This window comes from Sus scrofa, chromosome 3 (genome assembly GCF_054392235.1).
Source record: "Sus scrofa isolate SSC_HxYL_T2T_F1_AM1 chromosome 3, Sscrofa_HxYL_maternal_Yorkshire_Landrace_v2.0, whole genome shotgun sequence".
Taxonomy (NCBI): domain Eukaryota; kingdom Metazoa; phylum Chordata; class Mammalia; order Artiodactyla; family Suidae; genus Sus; species Sus scrofa.
The window spans coordinates 65771048-65787617 of NC_139385.1; the positions used below are offsets into that span (position 1 = coordinate 65771048).

At 49.7% G+C, this 16570-nt stretch overlaps 1 protein-coding gene and 1 long non-coding RNA gene across 4 annotated transcripts in view; one reads left to right on the forward strand and one right to left on the reverse strand.

Moving 5' to 3' along the window:
* Positions 1 to 1323: 1323 nt before the first annotated feature.
* CHST10 (carbohydrate sulfotransferase 10) overlaps positions 1324 to 16570 on the forward strand; it is a 35196-nt gene continuing 19949 nt past the window's right edge. The window contains exons 1-3 of one of the 3 annotated variants that reach the window (XM_085018634.1): positions 1324 to 1628; positions 11013 to 11155; positions 11678 to 11809. In XM_085018634.1, coding sequence (XP_084874760.1) covers positions 11110 to 11155; positions 11678 to 11809 — 178 coding nt within the window. In that variant the 5' untranslated portion in view covers positions 1324 to 1628; positions 11013 to 11109. Of the gene's footprint in view, positions 1629 to 11012; positions 11156 to 11215; positions 11311 to 11677; positions 11810 to 16570 lie in introns of all 3 variants that reach the window. The other 2 variants (XM_085018635.1, XM_003124889.7) reach the window with 2 other exon arrangements.
* Positions 10132 to 15626, reverse strand: LOC146404678 (uncharacterized). The gene is made up of 2 exons (XR_014841430.1): positions 14290 to 15626; positions 10132 to 13662 (listed from the first exon to the last, which is right to left on the reverse strand). It is a non-coding gene; the product is annotated as an uncharacterized LOC146404678 (long non-coding RNA).

Below are 16570 nucleotides of genomic sequence, written 5' to 3' on the forward strand. Positions count from 1 at the left end.
TGTGCTTTGCCCACGTACGTGTGTCCATTCAGATCCTCAGAGAGAAAGCAAATCTCCGATGTTAACCACAGTCCCCAAGAAGGGGCTTAATAAATGTCTGAATGTGTGACCAAAAGATGGAGTAAACCTCCCTGAAACTGGTCACCACCTTTAAGTCATGGTGGTTAGTAATCATGTTAAAAGTGAAATTCTGGGGAGTTTCCGTAGTGGCTCAGGGGCTAATGAAACCAGTTAGCATCCATGAGGACACATGTTCGATCCCTGGCCCTGCTCAGTGGGTTAAGGATCCTGCATTGCTGTTGCAGTGAGCTGTGGTGTAGGTTGCAGACACAGCTCAGATCTTGCATTGCTGTGGCTGTGGTGTAGGCCAGCAGCTACAGCTCGGATTCGACCTCCACATGCCGCCCCTTTAGGAAAAAAAAAAAAAAAAAAAAAGAAAAAGCTTTATGGGACAGGCAGAAAATGAAAACATGGGAAAAAAAGTGAAATAATGAAATGCTTAGCCCCATATTAAGACGGGAACCAACAGGGTAGACCAAAAAAAAAAAAAAAAAAAAGGTTGTTTCCTTGAAAGCTTGACAAAATTTTATGTGTGCATCTACATTTTGCACACATATCTATATGACCCCGTTTGCTAAATAAATACATGGTTAGGTAGTTAACAAACGTGTAGGTTAGATCAAAACAAAATGGGTTTATGTTTTCTAGGGCAATAAAACCCCCATCAAGGTTGGGATTGCACTCTCCTTTCCCACGTGTGCAGGTTAAGCAGTTACAACTCTCTTGGGGGTAATCTCACCAGGCCTTTAGCCATTGTTTACTAATCCTCTAAACCTGGACCTCGGAGTTGCATCCAGCCAAGGAGGGCTCTGTAAAGACATTGTTGCAGGCTCCCTTCTTACCATACGGCTGGGTAGGAAATTATGGAAGGTACCCAAAACTCAGATAATTTTGCCTTTTTCCAAGTTTGGATTTTTTTTTCCCCTCATTTTTCCAAGTTTGGGCTTTTTTTTCCCTCAAATACCCAACCTGCTTTCTGGATGGAGACCTGGTGGGATTAGGTCCGCACGTGTCTCTAATTTCCTGGGATATAATTTGGTTTTTTTGGACGCGGATGGGGGAGAAGAAGGAAGGGAGGCCGACTATGCGGCGGGGGTTATGGTCCTGCGGTCTCTTAGTCCTGCCTGCTCGCGCCTCCCCGCGGTCCTGGCAGCGCCCGCATGCAGAACGCGGGTTCGGGGCGCAGGGTACGTAGGCGGGGGCGCGCAGAGCCGCCAGGGGACGCGCACAGCCCTCAGGCGGCGGCGCGCACGGGCCGGCGGCGGGGGCCGCGTCGGGGCGGTGACGGCCTCGCCCGGGGAGAGAGCCTCGCGCGCCCGCCTTCTTCCTTCCGGCGCCGCGGCAGCCGCCGCCGCCGCCGCCACCGCCACCACCACATCTCTGGTGGGGCGGGCGGTGGCGCGGAGGCCGCCGGTGGCGGCGCCGAGGCCTCCGGACGGGCCTCCCGCGCTCCCTGGGCACCAGGCCACGGCGCGCCTCGCTCCCAGGCCCTCGAGGTCCGAGTCGAGCTTCGTCCCCGAGGCCGCGGAAGGGCCCAAGGACCCCGCCAAGCTCCGGCTCCACGGAGGGTGAGCTCCCGCACGGCCAGGGAATGGGCTTCCCAGACCCGGGGACCCCGACCCGCCCCCCACCCCGGTGGCCGGAAACGGGAACCGGCTTCTCTTTTCCAGCAGCATCCCAGTGTGTTTCCGCGTCCTCAAGTGCCTAGTTCGTGGGATTAAAGGGGAGAACCTTTATCACGTTAATTATGCAATGAGGCGGCGTCCTAGCTGGGGATGCAGTGATCAGCGGCATCATTGATGCCAGTGATCCATAGTTTTCTTCTTTCAGCCTTGGCTGAGAATTTGCATTGGTAATTGGGGGCGGTAAGACGAAGAAAAGATTGCACTGGGGTGCAAGGAGCATGCAGAGAGGGAGACAGAGACCAGGGAAGAAAGGCCACGTGCAGCCCTTCCTAAATGCACAATTAAGCACGTCTTTGGCGAGTGGGCGGGCTGGGAGGGGATGGTTGGAAATGTCAGGTAGGTTCCAGGGTGCCTTCCTCCCTACTTCTGACAAAAGAGAGGCCTGTTAGAAGTTGGAGGTTGAGGCGTAAATTTCTGAGGCGGGGAAGATGAACCAAGTCTTCCAAAAGCTGCGTGGTTATTTTCCAAGTCTGTAAAGGCAGGAAAGGGCTGGGCACTACGTGGAAACTAGCGCAGCCAGGTTCTGGGAAGACTGTCATAAAGGGTTTTTTTGTCTGAAAGACCCAAAGTCTGGGGCTTGGGGCCATCAGGAGTTGGCGATTGGTCAGTTTTCACTGCCCAAGTGAGGCATGTCTCAGACATTCTTAAAACCTGGCAGCTCCCTTTAGCTCCCGGCTTATTCATTCTTTTCATTGACTGGGTGAAGAAGAAGAGACACAAAGAGAGAAATGGCCCTTCTTCCCCCCCCCCCCCATTATTATTAGGGCATAGGCCATCCATGTTGGGTCAAAATGGGAATTTGAAGATGGAAAGAAAGTTCTTTCTTTGTGCTTGACCTTCAAGAATAGAATCTGCAGGAGGAAAATTCTCTGCTTCCCTGGAGTTCTTGCAAAAGTGAACAAAGAAAGGGAAGAATTAGTTCACATCCTGGGCAATTTGCAGTTACGTTCAAATGGGTTTCCATATGCTTGAGAGTATACAATACAAAGGTGAGCCAGAGCCAGGAAGAGAAATGGGGGAGCAAGGTGAATGTAGGACCTCAGAGATGACAGAAACCAAGAGAGTGTTTTCACCTTGCAGGTCTGGAAGAATCTGCACGGGAGTATGTAAAGCTTAATCTTTTTATCATCTGAATATCATATTGCTTTTCATGTTAATACTGCATTCCTAAGAATAAAAGCAAGCCTGGCTCAACTGTGCTCCCTGTGTTATTTAAATGAGTTGGATGTTTCTTTCGCCAGCTCACTCTCTTAAATCTGTCATCTCTGTGATCCCATGAGTTTGGCTTGTTTTCACTTGTTCATTCACGATATGACATTTGGCTAGAATTTGCCAGGGTGTTAAAAGCTTGAAGAAATTTAAAACCCAGCGAACATCTCTCTCATTGAAACATTCAGTCATCTTATATGGGCATCCTTTACCCAGTCTCAAACATATCAAACAGGTATAATAGGATTTGATTATTTTTCCTCCAAAAATTTCATTTTTCGAAGGAACGAAGCAGCTAGCTCTTTGGGTACTTTTAGAATATTTATTCATTTACCAAGCCATCCAGAGGTACCCGCCCCCCCATAAGGTATGTGTTGAACAGAATACACTTGAATAATCAAAGTAGTTAACTGGTTCCCAAGTATAAAGCAAGTTGTGTTCAGTAGGTTGATCTTCTAACCTTTTATGGTGCTTTTTTTTTTTTTTTTTTTTAATTGTCTTATGTAGTGATAGGAAGGCCTGAGAGCCTCAGGCAGAAGGCAAATACTGCAAGGAAATGTGGACCAGGCCTCAGAATGTATGGGAAGGAGGCTGTGGATACCTCTCTAGTTATGTGCGCTCTGTGTCCCATAGAGCTCTCCTTTCTTGTTCACATGGAGATTTTAGGAAGCTTAAAAACCTAAATAGGAGTAGGTACACACATATTCTTAGAAATGTTTCTTTAACCGTGATAATAATAGGAGCACCTCTCAGGCAGGGGATTGGCAAGTTGAGGACCTGCCTGGAGCAGGGCCTGACCAGTAGCACCCCCTACAGAGGTGTTTGCTGCTCCTTGTTATCACTCATGAGGATCTGTTTTCACCTCTGGTTCCTTCTTCAACTGGCCAGAGTGAGGAGTGTGTTTTCATTTTAGTAATGAAGGCTACCCAGTCATTTTGAGATGGTAAATTGTAATGACGATGGCCAAGTAGACGAAGGAGGTTTCTGAACTCAGATGGAGAGAAACTCGTATTATGCATTTCAAACTCACAGGGATTGTCATGAGACCTTTTATATATTATTGTAAATTCATATGCAGTATTTCATTTTATTAAGTAGTGATTTAATACTTTTGTTCATTGAGCAACACATCTTAGTTCGAAATCCAAGAGTATGAAAGGGCTGGTTGTAGAGTGTCCCCGTGGCTTTAGCCTGTTGTGGTCTGGTGTCCCTTCTCCAAGGGTTACCAGGTCTATGTGCCTGACCAGATTGTTTTCATGGCGTTTCCTTTAGTGTCTGGATGTGGGTTTTTTTTTTTTTTTTCTTCTTTTAATTGAAGTACAGTTGATTTGCAGTGTTGTGTTAGTTTCAGGTGTACGAAGTGATTCAGATATATATAGTAATATATACTATGATATAGTAATATATATGCTATATTCCATTATAGTATGTAATAAACTATAATGAAAAAGAATCGGGAAAAGAATTCTGATATATATTTATCTATATCGGGATATAAATATATTCTTTTCCTGATTTTTTTCCATTATAGTTTATTAGAAGACTGAATCTAGTTCCCTGTGCTATACAGCAGGTCCTTGTTGTTTATTTTATATATCGTAGTGTGTATCTGTTAATCCCAAACTCCTAATTCATCCCTCCCCCGTTCCTCCTTGGTAACCATAAATTTGTTTTCCGGGCCTGTGAGTCTATTTCTGTCTTGTAAATAAGTTCACTTGTATCCTGTTTTAGATGCCACATATAAATGATACTACATCTTTGTCTCCCTCTGTCCGGCTTACTTCACTTAGTACCATAAGCTCTAGGTCCATCCATGTTGCTGCATGGATGTGTTTTGAATGACGGTTTTAAAAACTGAACACTGGACACATGGTCCTTTCCCCCGGGGGTGCTTGTGTGAGAGGGGTGAGGGGTGAGGGTCCCGGAGTTTCTGTCTTGGTAGAGGGCTATCAACAGGGCTCTTCAATGGGCCTCTGCCTTGCCCTCCTGCATACCACACATGAGACACACTGGCCTCCTTGCTGCTTTGGGGTTTCTGGGACCTGGACCAGCTCTTTGCCAGGTGGCTGTGTGATGGGTTTCTCGCTGTGATGAGCCTCTTCTCAGTGGTCCCCCCTTCATCCCTTAGCCTTCTTGGTTATCAAATGTGTCAGCGCCTGGCATGATCCTGCACATGAATGGCTCTTATTGTTATGGCCTGGCTGCCTCTGTTTGCACCAAGCACCCAGAGAGCAGGGGGTGTGGTTGCTGTATCCCCAGAGGGGAAACAGCTCCTGGCTCAGAGTAAGCCCTTGGTAAACATTGCTAAATGAATGAATGGCATTTGGGGAGAAGCTGGTTTTTGTTTTTCTCTGTCTAGTTGTTCTGTTCATCCTTCTGCCTCCTTGGAGTTCAGGGAGCTGAGTGGAAGTTAACTCCTCAGCTACCATTCCTTTCCCAGGGCCCCTGTCTCATTTTATCTCCTTGTAGATTCCGTGTTAATTCCCTTTCCTAAAGTTCATCTCCCCTCCACCACCCCTTCATAGAATTCACTGGAAAGGCCATCCTTTTCTTTCTTTCTTTTTTGTAGAACATGTATTTTTGGTTTTGCATGCATTTCTAATTTACATAAATGGTCCTGTGTCATATAGGCCATTCCATGTTTGCTGTATTCCCTTTGCACCACGTTTTTGAGATTTATCTGTGTTGCTGTGTGCATAGCAGACCACGTCTAGACCAACTGCTTTTAAATTTTTTTTTAAATACCGTTTTAAACAGAGTTAAATGGGCTTTTTTTTTTTTTTTTTAACCACAGGATGAGTGAATCGTGGAGTCAGAGTAGTATTGGGCAGGGGGAGCCAAACTTCACAAATTCAGAAAGATGGTGCTGGGGAGTTCCTGTCGTGGTGCAGTGGAAAAGAATCCGACTAGTATCCATGAGGATGCGGGTTCGATCCCTGGCCTCGCTCAGTGAGTAAGGATCTGGTGTTGCCGTGAGCTGTGGTATAGGTCGCAGACATGGCTCAGATCTGGCGTAGCAGTGGCCGTGGTGTAGTCTGGTAGTTACAGCTCTGATTCGACCCCTAGCCTGGGAACTTCCATATGTCATGGGTGCGACCCTAAAAAGCAAAACAAAACAAAACAAAACCCCAAAAAACAACTATGCTTTTGGATGAGCAGCACTCAGACATGGGGAAAAAGCCACTGACAGCTGAACCAAAAGGATGCTTTCAAAAGCATCTTGTCGAAAGTGCAAAGGAGGGAGCATTCATACCCAAGGATGGTGATAGGGCCCAGTCATGTTAGGCATCACAAACATGTGAAATGTATGCCATCTTCTCGAGCAGGAGGGAAATAGGCTAGGATTTCTCATCTGTCCGGTGATCTTCCTGCTTCCCCTGTATGTCCCTCAGTTCTTTCACCACCAGTTCTGCCCTGTGGGTTTTCGAAGAGCCCGGCTTCTGGCTTGGTTTCAGAGCCTGACGCCTTGACTTAGTGACTGGAAGTAGGGAAGCTCTGCAGAAGGCAGAGCTGCCCCTGCCGGCAGGGTGGGGGGGGGACGACACACACACACTCAGGTCCCTCCTGTTAGTGCAAGAGGCACTCAGAGAGTCATCTTGACTCCTTGAACAGAGGAGACTTAATTACAGAAAATGTCCAGCTTTTTAAAGGCCATTGTCACCTGGCTGCAGGGAGAGCAGTGGCCCTTCCAGAGCCTGGGAGAGAGAACCAGGTGTCAGGCCCAGACTCTGAGCCTTGAGGCTGTCGCCCTTGGACCAAGGCAGACCCCGTGGGGAATATGTGTATTCAAGGAAACGCCGATTCAGAGGGTGGGCAGGCCCAGAGGAGCCAGCCGGGGCCTCCCCCAAATTCAGAGTGGCTTTCTTTTTATTTAAAAAAAATGGGGCAAAAGTCATGAGTTTTCCAAGATCAGTCCAAATCCTAATGCTCCAGGGGCTGGTTACCTACAGGTGGGAGGGTTGGCAAAGAGTAGATGGGAACAGTGAATGGTCTTTATTCTCGTTGGACCGCTTTAGGCCTTTATTCAGAGCACAGGCAATTCAGAGCCTGACAGTTTTCCTTCTTAGACTGGAAGAAGGTGGCCGAAGGAGGATGGCTCTCAGGTTAAGAGGCCCAGAATCTGCATTTCAACAGGATCTCCTGGGGGTGGTGTGGGCAGGAAGAGCTGAGGAGGGCTGGGGGCCTGACCAGCTGCTCTCAGGCCCAGCTGCTCATTGGAATCCTGAGCAGAGCTTTTCACACACACCCACATTCATCCTCATAGGTTGGCCTTGTCTTGGCTCAGGGGTTCTTGGGACCCAGGGCGTTGCTATAGTTTTTAAAAACTGCCCAGGTGGTTCCAGTACACAGGACTGGGAGCCACTGCCCTAAACATGAGGTCCAACAGCGTTAGCAGGTGCATGCGGTCACAGAGCAGAAACACCATGGCTAATGGACATATGGCTGTTTAGGATTCATAAAAGCCTAGCCTGTCAGACACAGTGGCTCCTGCTGGTTCATTCGCTGGTCTTCAGATACCTAGAGGGTGATAGGATGTGGCGCCTCTGCCTGTGCCTGACCTGATCCAAATGCTGCCTGCTGCTGGTAGCAGTGACCCCACCTGACCCCTCTTTTCACGTAAAACTCTTCAGTGGCATCCTTAGCTCACCGGCTCCCCACAGTCCAGCCTTGTGTGACCACATCTGCCTGAGTTCCTTGCTGGCCAAGCTCAGGAAGCTCCAGCCACTTGGCCCTGAGTCAGTGACTCAGGGCCTGGGCCTCTGTTCCTGCTGTTCTGCTGCTGGGGCACCTAGAACCCTGCCCCTTGCTGAATAGGTCACTGTGCCACCCTGCCCGCCCTCTGCCAGTTTGTGGCCCCACGTCCTCTGCCTCATCCCACGTCTTGGGTGGAGTCTTTGGTGCATGTGGGTTTCTCCATTAGCCTGCCGTCTCCACCGGGAAAAGTGGTGTGTGTGTGTGTGAGAGAGAGAGTGAGATTGGAGATTGCTCTTGTTTCCTTACACCTGCTTTGTGGGATGTGTTAGGACCCCTTTTCATGATGAGCTTGGTAAAGAGTTGTTTTTAGGTGGGTTATTGTGTCCTTCAGAGATTATACAGGTATGCGTCTCCCCGTGCGTGTGTGTGTGTGTGTGTGTGTGTGTGTGTGTGTGTGTGTGTGTTGTAAGTGCAGAGATACTGGTCCTGAGAGGTGAGGTGTTGGAGGGGTCCAGGCTTTCGTCTCACTGGCTCTGGTTAGCATGCCCCTTGGAGAACAAGTCGAGTCCTGGTCTGTCTTAAATTTTTAACCAGCTTTTTTACCTTACTGGCTTCTTCACTTGCCTCTGAAAATTTGTGAATTTTCTCATTACAGACCATGAGGGGAAAAAAAGGTAAGTGCTCAAAAACGATGCCTCTCTCCACATAGCTTTCCCACTGCATGTGCTCCCCGGAAGCAGGAGAAGCGATGTGGTATTTCCCGAAGCCCTGGGTGAGCTCCTGCCCCAGCCTGCCCTGCCTTCATCAGGGCTGGGAACCTGCCCTCCTCACCCCTGCTGCTTCTGTCAAGGGAGTCTGCTCCATGCTCCATGTAGTGAAGGAGTCATCATGGGGTGGGGGGATGGCAAGGGAGGCTGGGTAGGGGGGAGTGGGCCGGGCAGGGGCTCTGCCTCATTTGTGACTCTATTTCCTTTAAAAATCTCAAGTACAAACAGCAAAACTATGAGAGCCAAGCATCTGTTAGCAGGTGTTTGCTGTGTTATTCTAGGTTTTCAGTATGAAATCATTTTTGAAAACTAAATAAAAACTAGGGAAGACAGATGCATTTACTAAATACTTGGATGCTTGTCACCTGTCTGTTTGGCTCCTTCTTTCTGGGCCACAGAAGCCTTTACCCTCCTTTCCCCACTTGACACAGTGCTAAGGACATTGCTGTTGGTGGTAGTCAGAAAAAAAATCAAACATCAGAAATAAAAACACCCATATCCCCATAGGTAGGTGGCATTTTCTATATGTTTTTGATTTCTCTTATCAAATGGTTATTTGTTTATTGCAAAAATGTTTTTAAAATGTAAAATAGTACAAAGTAAAAAATGACTGCACTTATCCTTTCAGAGTTTTATTCTGTGCATCACACCTGTGTCCATGTTTGCATATGGCTATAATTACCTACATTCACACGCACATATATATAATTCTTCTAACAAACAGGATCACAATTCACTTCTGCAACTTGCCGTTTTTTGGTTGAGTGACGTACCTTGACACTCTAGAGCTATGCAATTGGCTTGCAGCCTTTCTACATAACGTTTTATTTTAAATTAAAAAAATTATTTTTGGACTCCAGCATCATTTATTAACTTTCCAGTCAGTATGTTGTAGTTGTCTATCTGTTCAAATGCATGTGAGTGTGTGACTTATAAAATACAACTTTATTTTCAAGTAATTTTATTTTTAGTTCCTAGTAGCTTTCAGTTGTATTCTGGTCTCGGTTAATAGGTATTAAATATATAACCACCTCTGATGTGGAGTCTGCAGAGATATTCTGAGGTTGAAAGGAGACCTCATACCCCTGGGGAGGAGGGGTGACCAGTGTCTTCTAAAGCATCTTCCTTCTCCTAAGTCAGCCTGGTATGTTCCTTGGTTGACATTGTCATCCAGCAAATGACAAAGGTTGCCTTGTTGCGCCCTGGGCACTAAGCTGTCCTGGGGCACCAGCATGACCCAATGCTACTAGGGGAAGCAGAATGGTCCAGCTGTGATGGGTGCAGGGAAGGAGATGAAAGTAGGGGCCTTGATGGAGGGTAGCCAGGTGCCAGCAGGGTGGTGGTGGGTGTGGTGCTGAGCTCCCCTGTGCTGTGGGGGGAGGAGAACAGATCTGCCTGGCTGCCCTTTGCAGAGGCCCCAAGGCTGGGAGGGGACTCCCCCTAGCCCCCAGCATAGGCCAGCCTTGGTGACCGCCACAGGCCGTGTGGCCTATGAGGAGACTGCAGCAGGGCACAGGGTCATTGGCAGGGCTGTCTGGTCGGTATGCTGTGTACTAGTGAGGATCTCTGGATCACTGGTATACGCTCCTTCCCATGAGGTTTTGGCTGGGGTGAGTGTTTGTAAATGTGAAGCTTTCCAAATCTGCAGTCCCATCACAACCCCCACATGTCACAGGCACCATCCCTGCCCGTCCAGGTGAGCTGAGGAGAAGACAGGGGGAGGTGGGGGCCTTGCATGCCTCCCCTCTCCCGGCCCCCTCTTCCCACACTGGGAAGGGGAGAAGCTCTGTAGAAGCTTTAGTTCATGAGGAGTTTAGCAGAAATCACTTTAGAAGTAAATTGCCATCTGGAAGGCGACCTTGGGTGGTAGGTTTTAAGTTGGAGCATGGACACTCTAGCAACCTCTTTCTCCTAGTAGGTGTGCAGGTGGCTGTTTTGTCCCTGCCGATGAGAATGCTGGGGCCCAGAGAGCTGAGCTGTTCAGTAACTAGCCCCCAGCCACCAATACAGAGAAGAGAAATCCTGCCCCACCCCCACCCCACCCCATCCCCAGTGAAAGAAACCAGACAACCAGGTGAGGAAAACCTGGAGGGCGGTCAGGGCTTCAAGATAGTGCAGACCTCACTTTCCAACTAGCCCAGAGGTGGGAGTCCTGCCCTAAGCCCCTGGCTTCCAGGGGGCATGTTCTCGGGAGCCTCATTTTCCTGGAGGCTGTTTATTCATCATCTTTTTACTTATACCTGGAGGTAAGCTAGCTCATGGGCAGACTCAGATCTCTTCAGAACACTAGTTCCCACTGCAGAGATTAGTCCTTAAACCATAACCCCAAGAGCCAAGTGCTGGGGTGGCTGGGGTTGTGCTCGGGGCCAGAAGCGGGGAGGGTGGCATGTGTGAGCACAGTGGGAAGCTGGGGTGGGGGGTCTCCCCCGCATGTGGAGCAGACCAGCTCCCTGCTGTCCAGGGATGATGAACCACAGCCCCATCAGCCAGTGGAAACTGATCCAGCTGAGGATGGTCTCTCCCTGTGGCTTGGCTGGGCTTCCAGAAGTCCTGTGTTAAAGGTGACGTGAAATGCCTTTCTGTCTCTCTTGCCAAGAAGTGAGTGTGACATCCCGGTTCTTCTGTGTCCGGTGCAGCAGAGTGTGGCCTGCTCAGTACCCACGTGCCCTGCACCCCTCCCAGGCAGCGGTAGCATGAGAAACACCACCCCCAAGGCTCAACACAGGCCCTGGCAGGCAGGTGAACAAGAGGGACACTCTAGGTTCCTTCCACCGTTTTAGAGATTCTCTCCATCTCTAGGTGTGGCTGCAGTTTGTCACCCGGTCAGGATTTCGATCACAACCTGGAATCACCAGGGAATGGCGACACCCCTCTGAGAATTGCCCACAGCAAAGGTCTGGCCCCAAGCAGGTCCCCTCCGGCCCTGGCAGGTGCTGGTACCAGGGACACAGTAGCCTGTGCCAGAAAGGAGCCAAAGGCACATCTGCAAAAGTACAGTCTCATCACCTGTTCCAAAACCAACTAGACAGGGCTCCTCTTCATTAAGGTGTTTTACATTTGATTTGATTATCTAATTGAGAAGTTAGTAATTCAAAATATGTTAAGTTAAATACTGAGTCAAAATACCCATGGTACTGGTAGAAAATATTTTTAAAATATTTGTGTTGATGCTATTGACTGAAATTGCCCATTCGTTCATATTGCTTTTGGCTTAAATGCCTTATTTGTAAGCAGCGGGGCCATTTTGCTTGTGTTTTCCAGGGAGAAGTGCTGAATGGCTGGCATTTGACAACATGCACCACCAGTGGCTTCTGTTGGCCGCATGCTTCTGGGTGATTTTCATGTTCATGGTGGCCAGCAAGTTCATCACGCTGACCTTTAAAGACCCTGATGGTAGGTACGCCTCCTGGTGGAATGGATTTTGGCGCATTCAGGGCTTGCTGTGACACTGCCCTGGGTTCATGCTCCAGTGAGCTCTGGCACGGAATCAGGATGGATGCCAGAAAGGACGCTGAGGTCGTGGCGTCCAAGGCCTTGATGTTGCAGAGGTTGGAGGGGAGGTGGACAGGGTGGAGGGTGCCACCATCACCTCACCTAGGGGCCGGCAGGACATGCTCTCCTTGGGGCTTCTCTGGTATCCTCCACCCAGGCTCTGGGTTTGGGGACCAGCCCTGCTTGGGGTCTCCTGAGACGCTGCTGGCGATGCTGCCTGCTAGTGGCCAAGTGTCTGCAGGTCACCTTCGGTGTCCAGAAGGAAGGTGGCATAAATATTTGTGTATTGGGGGTGTCCTTGGGGGATTTTTTAACTCCCTTTGCCTTGATGTAGGCATTCAGATAAGGGCACATAAAGAGCCCCAACCTAGCCTCAGGAGAGCCATGTCTGCTGTGCTTGCCGCAGCCTTAGTGTTTTTTCTGTGACTTGGGTGTCTTACCTGCTCTGACAGCTCCAAGCCTGACCCTAGCACAGTGAAACCTTGTGAGTGACCTGTGAGGTGCTGAGCACATGTCAGGAGCCAAGGGGACGGTCATCTTGATTCCTGAGGCCACTCCTTCAGTGTCAGAGTGAGGCAAGGTGCAGGGGAGATGTTGAAAAGGCCCGTGAGTGGCCCTAAATTGGCCTGGCGCTGCTGGGCTGGCAGGGAGGCCACTCACAGCATCTTTATTCCACCTAAGGCTTTGATCTGCACCTGCAGGCGGCGGCCCTCAGGGAAGGAAGTAGAAAAGTATCACAGGCCGTTTTCCCAGTTTCCTCCCGGCTGCACAGCCTGTACCATGTGTGGCCAGTGGGCTCCAGGTTCTGCTCACCCTGGAGAGCTCCCCAGGGATGTCCCCAGCTGTACTGAGGCTGCACAATGTACCCCCCCCCAACTTCCATCCTTCCTGTAGAGGAACAGGGTGAAAAGGAGATCTGCAGGCAAAAGAGAGATGCTGAAATTAACCCCAAGGGGGTTCTCGGCTCTGACAGTTCTGCTCAGTAGCGATTTTCAGTGCTCGGGGCCCGACTGGCTCTCATCTCAAGTCCAGGAGCTGTGGGGAGAACCTGAGGGGCTTTCACACCTGGGGAAGGTGGAATCACACCCTGCAGATGTCTGTGGCTGGGAGCATCCAGAGCATCGCGGATGATCACGGTCACTCTAGGGACCAAGCCTCTGTCAGGACAGCACAGGCCGAGTCTTGGAAAGTGGTTGGAATTTGAGGATCTCAGCCTGATGGTTTGGCCATTTCTCCAGTTGCTCCAGCACAGTTTATGTCACCACTGTGTGTTGGGGGGACCCCTAAGAGTCAGAGCAGTAGTTCTCATTCCCAAGGCACTTGAAATCCCGTGTGGACTTTGTAAACCTCCCGCTGCCGGGGCCAGCAGAGTCAGGGGACGGAATCTGAGAGTGGGGCCCAGGTGTGGACCACTGACAGGAACATGGCTGGGGACCGCATGAGAAACTGAGTTGCTGCGAACGTGAAATGGTGTCACGGAGGGTCCACACGTTTCGCTTGTGATTTCCTTAAGTGTCACTTCTTGGGAAAAGAGACACTTAAAAGGTGGATCATGAGGTTAAGTTGTCTGTGGTTTATTTTATTGAAAAATTAGGTGCATATATAATAAATTTTACATTCCACCAAAAATAGTTAAATAAGACATGTGCCTCTTAGTTTTAATATAATCTGGCAGAATAGCCTCTAAAGAGCACCTTGCTTCTCAGTGGTGTCTGATAAACGAGGTGTCCTGCTGTGATGTGGCAAGTTTTCCACTGAGTGTTTTTAGCCAAGTGTCCAAGCTCAAGAGGGTTTTGGGAAGAGGAGCTGCAAGTGGACAGAGCTGAAGGCAACCTTGCAGAAGAGGATGAGGCCTTAGGGTTTTAAACCTGGAGAGGAGGCCCGAGGCCATCCTGGGTGCTGCTTGCAGGCGTCTCGGGCCCCATGAGGTGCGTGGTGGTCCTGGCACCCTTGGGTCCCACGTGGTCGCTGTGCAGTGAATGTGAGCTCGGTGGTGGAGATGCTTCTGGGGGGGAGCATCAGAGCCGGTGCAGGCAGGGCCTGCCCCCCTTCACACCTCCGAGACTCCCAGGAGCCCAACCAGCCCCGCATCATGCAGCAAACTAGAGTGAGACTCTTTGCTCTGGAGCCCAAACATAGCCAGCCTTTCTTAAGCACACAGTTCTTACCTAATTGTCCCCATGTCCCTGGCTGCAATCACAAAGGTGGTGTCTGCTGGCTGAGTCGAGAGTTCAGGAAGTGGGCCCATGGGCACGACATCTAGCTGGTCTGGGCCACTGAGTCGGGGTGGCCCCCCCAGAAGTTGAGCACTCAGCCCCTCGTTGCCTTCAGCTCCGTCCACTTGCAGCTCCGCTTCCCAAAACCCTCTTGAGCTTGGACACTTGGCTGAAAACACTCAGCAGAAAACTTGCCACATCACAGCAGAAGGACATCTCGTTTATCAGATGCCACCGAGAAGCGAGGTGCTTTTTAAAGGCAGGGCTCAAGCACCATGGTTAGTGGGGATGGTCACTCGGCTGTAGGGGCCCTTCTGTCTGCGGAGCCAGCTGTACCCAGGGGATCCCGGGGTCCTGCAGGAAACTAAGAGGGGTTTTAAATATGTGGCTGTGAGGAGTTCCTGTCGTGGCTCAGCAGTTAATGAATGTGACTGGGATCCCTGAGGACACTGGTTCGATCCCTGACCTTGCTCAGTGGGTTAAGGATCCTGCATTGCTGTGAGTAGGTCACAGATGCAACTCGGATCCCATGTTGCTGTGGCTGTGGTGTAGGCCGGTGGCTGCAGCTCTAGTTCAACTCCTAGCCTCTGATTGGACTCCAATGGTGTGGGTGCAGCCCTAAAAAGCAAAAAAAAAAAAAAAAAAAAAAAAAAGCCATGAGAGATTTCCCCTTGGGTTGAAATTTATGTTCGGTGTTTTTGCTTTTGAACCAAAAGCCCACTGAGCTCTGTCATCATCACAAGGAAGTAAGTGACCATGCAGCAGTGTCCTGGGTGGTGTAAAGTGACAGCAAATCTGTGGTTTTGGTGATCAGGGAGCCGGTTGCACTCAAGTGTCCTCAGGGCTGCTCCTCTTGGCTCTGTCCCCTGGGAAGTGGGCTCTGTTTCAGAATCCTAGTCAGTGGACATGTGGTTTCTGAGGGAGAGGGGGTCTCTGGCTCAGCAGTGAAGCCTGTGTGTTGGTGGCCGTGAGTCATCCTTCTTTAACAGATTCCAGTGTCACTTTGAACTCAACTTTGTCATAGGGAAAGAAATCCCCTTTAGTGACGGGAAGTCGATGGCATGGTATGTTGAGACTTGAACCCAGAAATGACATCTTTGTGAATCGGGTGTGTGTATGTGGACACTGATTTTTCCTCTCGCTCCTCCTCTTCTAGTCTTTTGCCTCCACGCAGCTACCAGCCACTTAAGGGCAGAACCTATGACAAGATGGCTTTGTCTGCCTCTGCCCAGCGAGTAGTGCAGTGGTGACACTGGGCAGCTGACACAGTGTGGTCAGGGAGATGAGGGGGTGAGGTCACTGCTGGAGAAACAAGGCAGTACCTCGCTTGGCAAATGTAAGGACATTTTGTAAAACAGATATGATGATATGTAGAACGAAAGTGAGGCGGTGTGTTACGAAGATACCTGGTCATACCTGTCGGATCACAATCCTTGGGCCTGAAGCTGGCATCTTGCCCAGAGGGTCAGGGTAGGGAAAGGATTTGTTCTCAGATCAGTGGGGACAGTGGTTGTCAGCAAAGCAAAGGAAAAAGCAAAAACCAGACATAAGTTGTGCAGTCAGTTTTACTTGAATCTAGTTGAATCGGGTTCAAAGTAAAAAACAAATAAATAAATAAAAATTGGCGGATGACTGGCTGGTGTGTGTGGCCGGAAGGTGAGATGTCCATGGCTACGAAAGCCCATTTTCGATGCTTCTGAGTGATTGAAACAGGCTGCTTTTGAGAAATTCCCTATCAGCCATTTGTTTAGAATTCAGGCTATTGTTGTCCATCTGAAATGTGGGAAAGGAAGCTTAGGTTTTTAGGAACCCTTTCATCCTGTGGCAGAACTGAGTGTTGCTGGGCTGGTGGAAGATACTGGGACCGGAGGTGAACAGAAGGAGTGGAAGGTGATGTTTTCCTGAGCGTGTTGGTGCTCAGAGGAGGAGGATGGGAGGACGCTGGCATTTCAGCCCTGAGTGTGTTCTGGGGCCTTGGGGCCTCGGGCACTGCTGCTGCCACTTTCACTTCCCACTGTCCTCACCACAGGTATAGAACGGCCCCTGTGCGCAGGCTTGGATAGGGGTGCATTTTAACTCAAACCTGGGAAATGGGAAGAGATTTCAGAGGGACTCGTAGAGGTGTGTGGCCAAGATTTCTGTTGGAGTTGAGAACTAGGAGGTATGAGAGTTGGGAGGTGTTATTATTATTGGCAGGGCCCTGGGAAGATGTGTTTCTCCCCCCAGCACAGGGAGGATGTCAGGCTGATGCTTGCTCATGGTGGGGCTGTTGGGGGAGAGGATGGGGGAGCAGGGATGTTTAACAGCCAGATGGCGGGGTCTGCAGAGTGTTGGTAGTCATGGCCCAAGAGAAGTAGGTTTTGATTTTCTTTAACAAAGTAAAGTGTGCCTTTGTGTATGCTTTGTTAGGCTGATGTCTCTGCTTTTATTTCAAAACTGCTTTTTT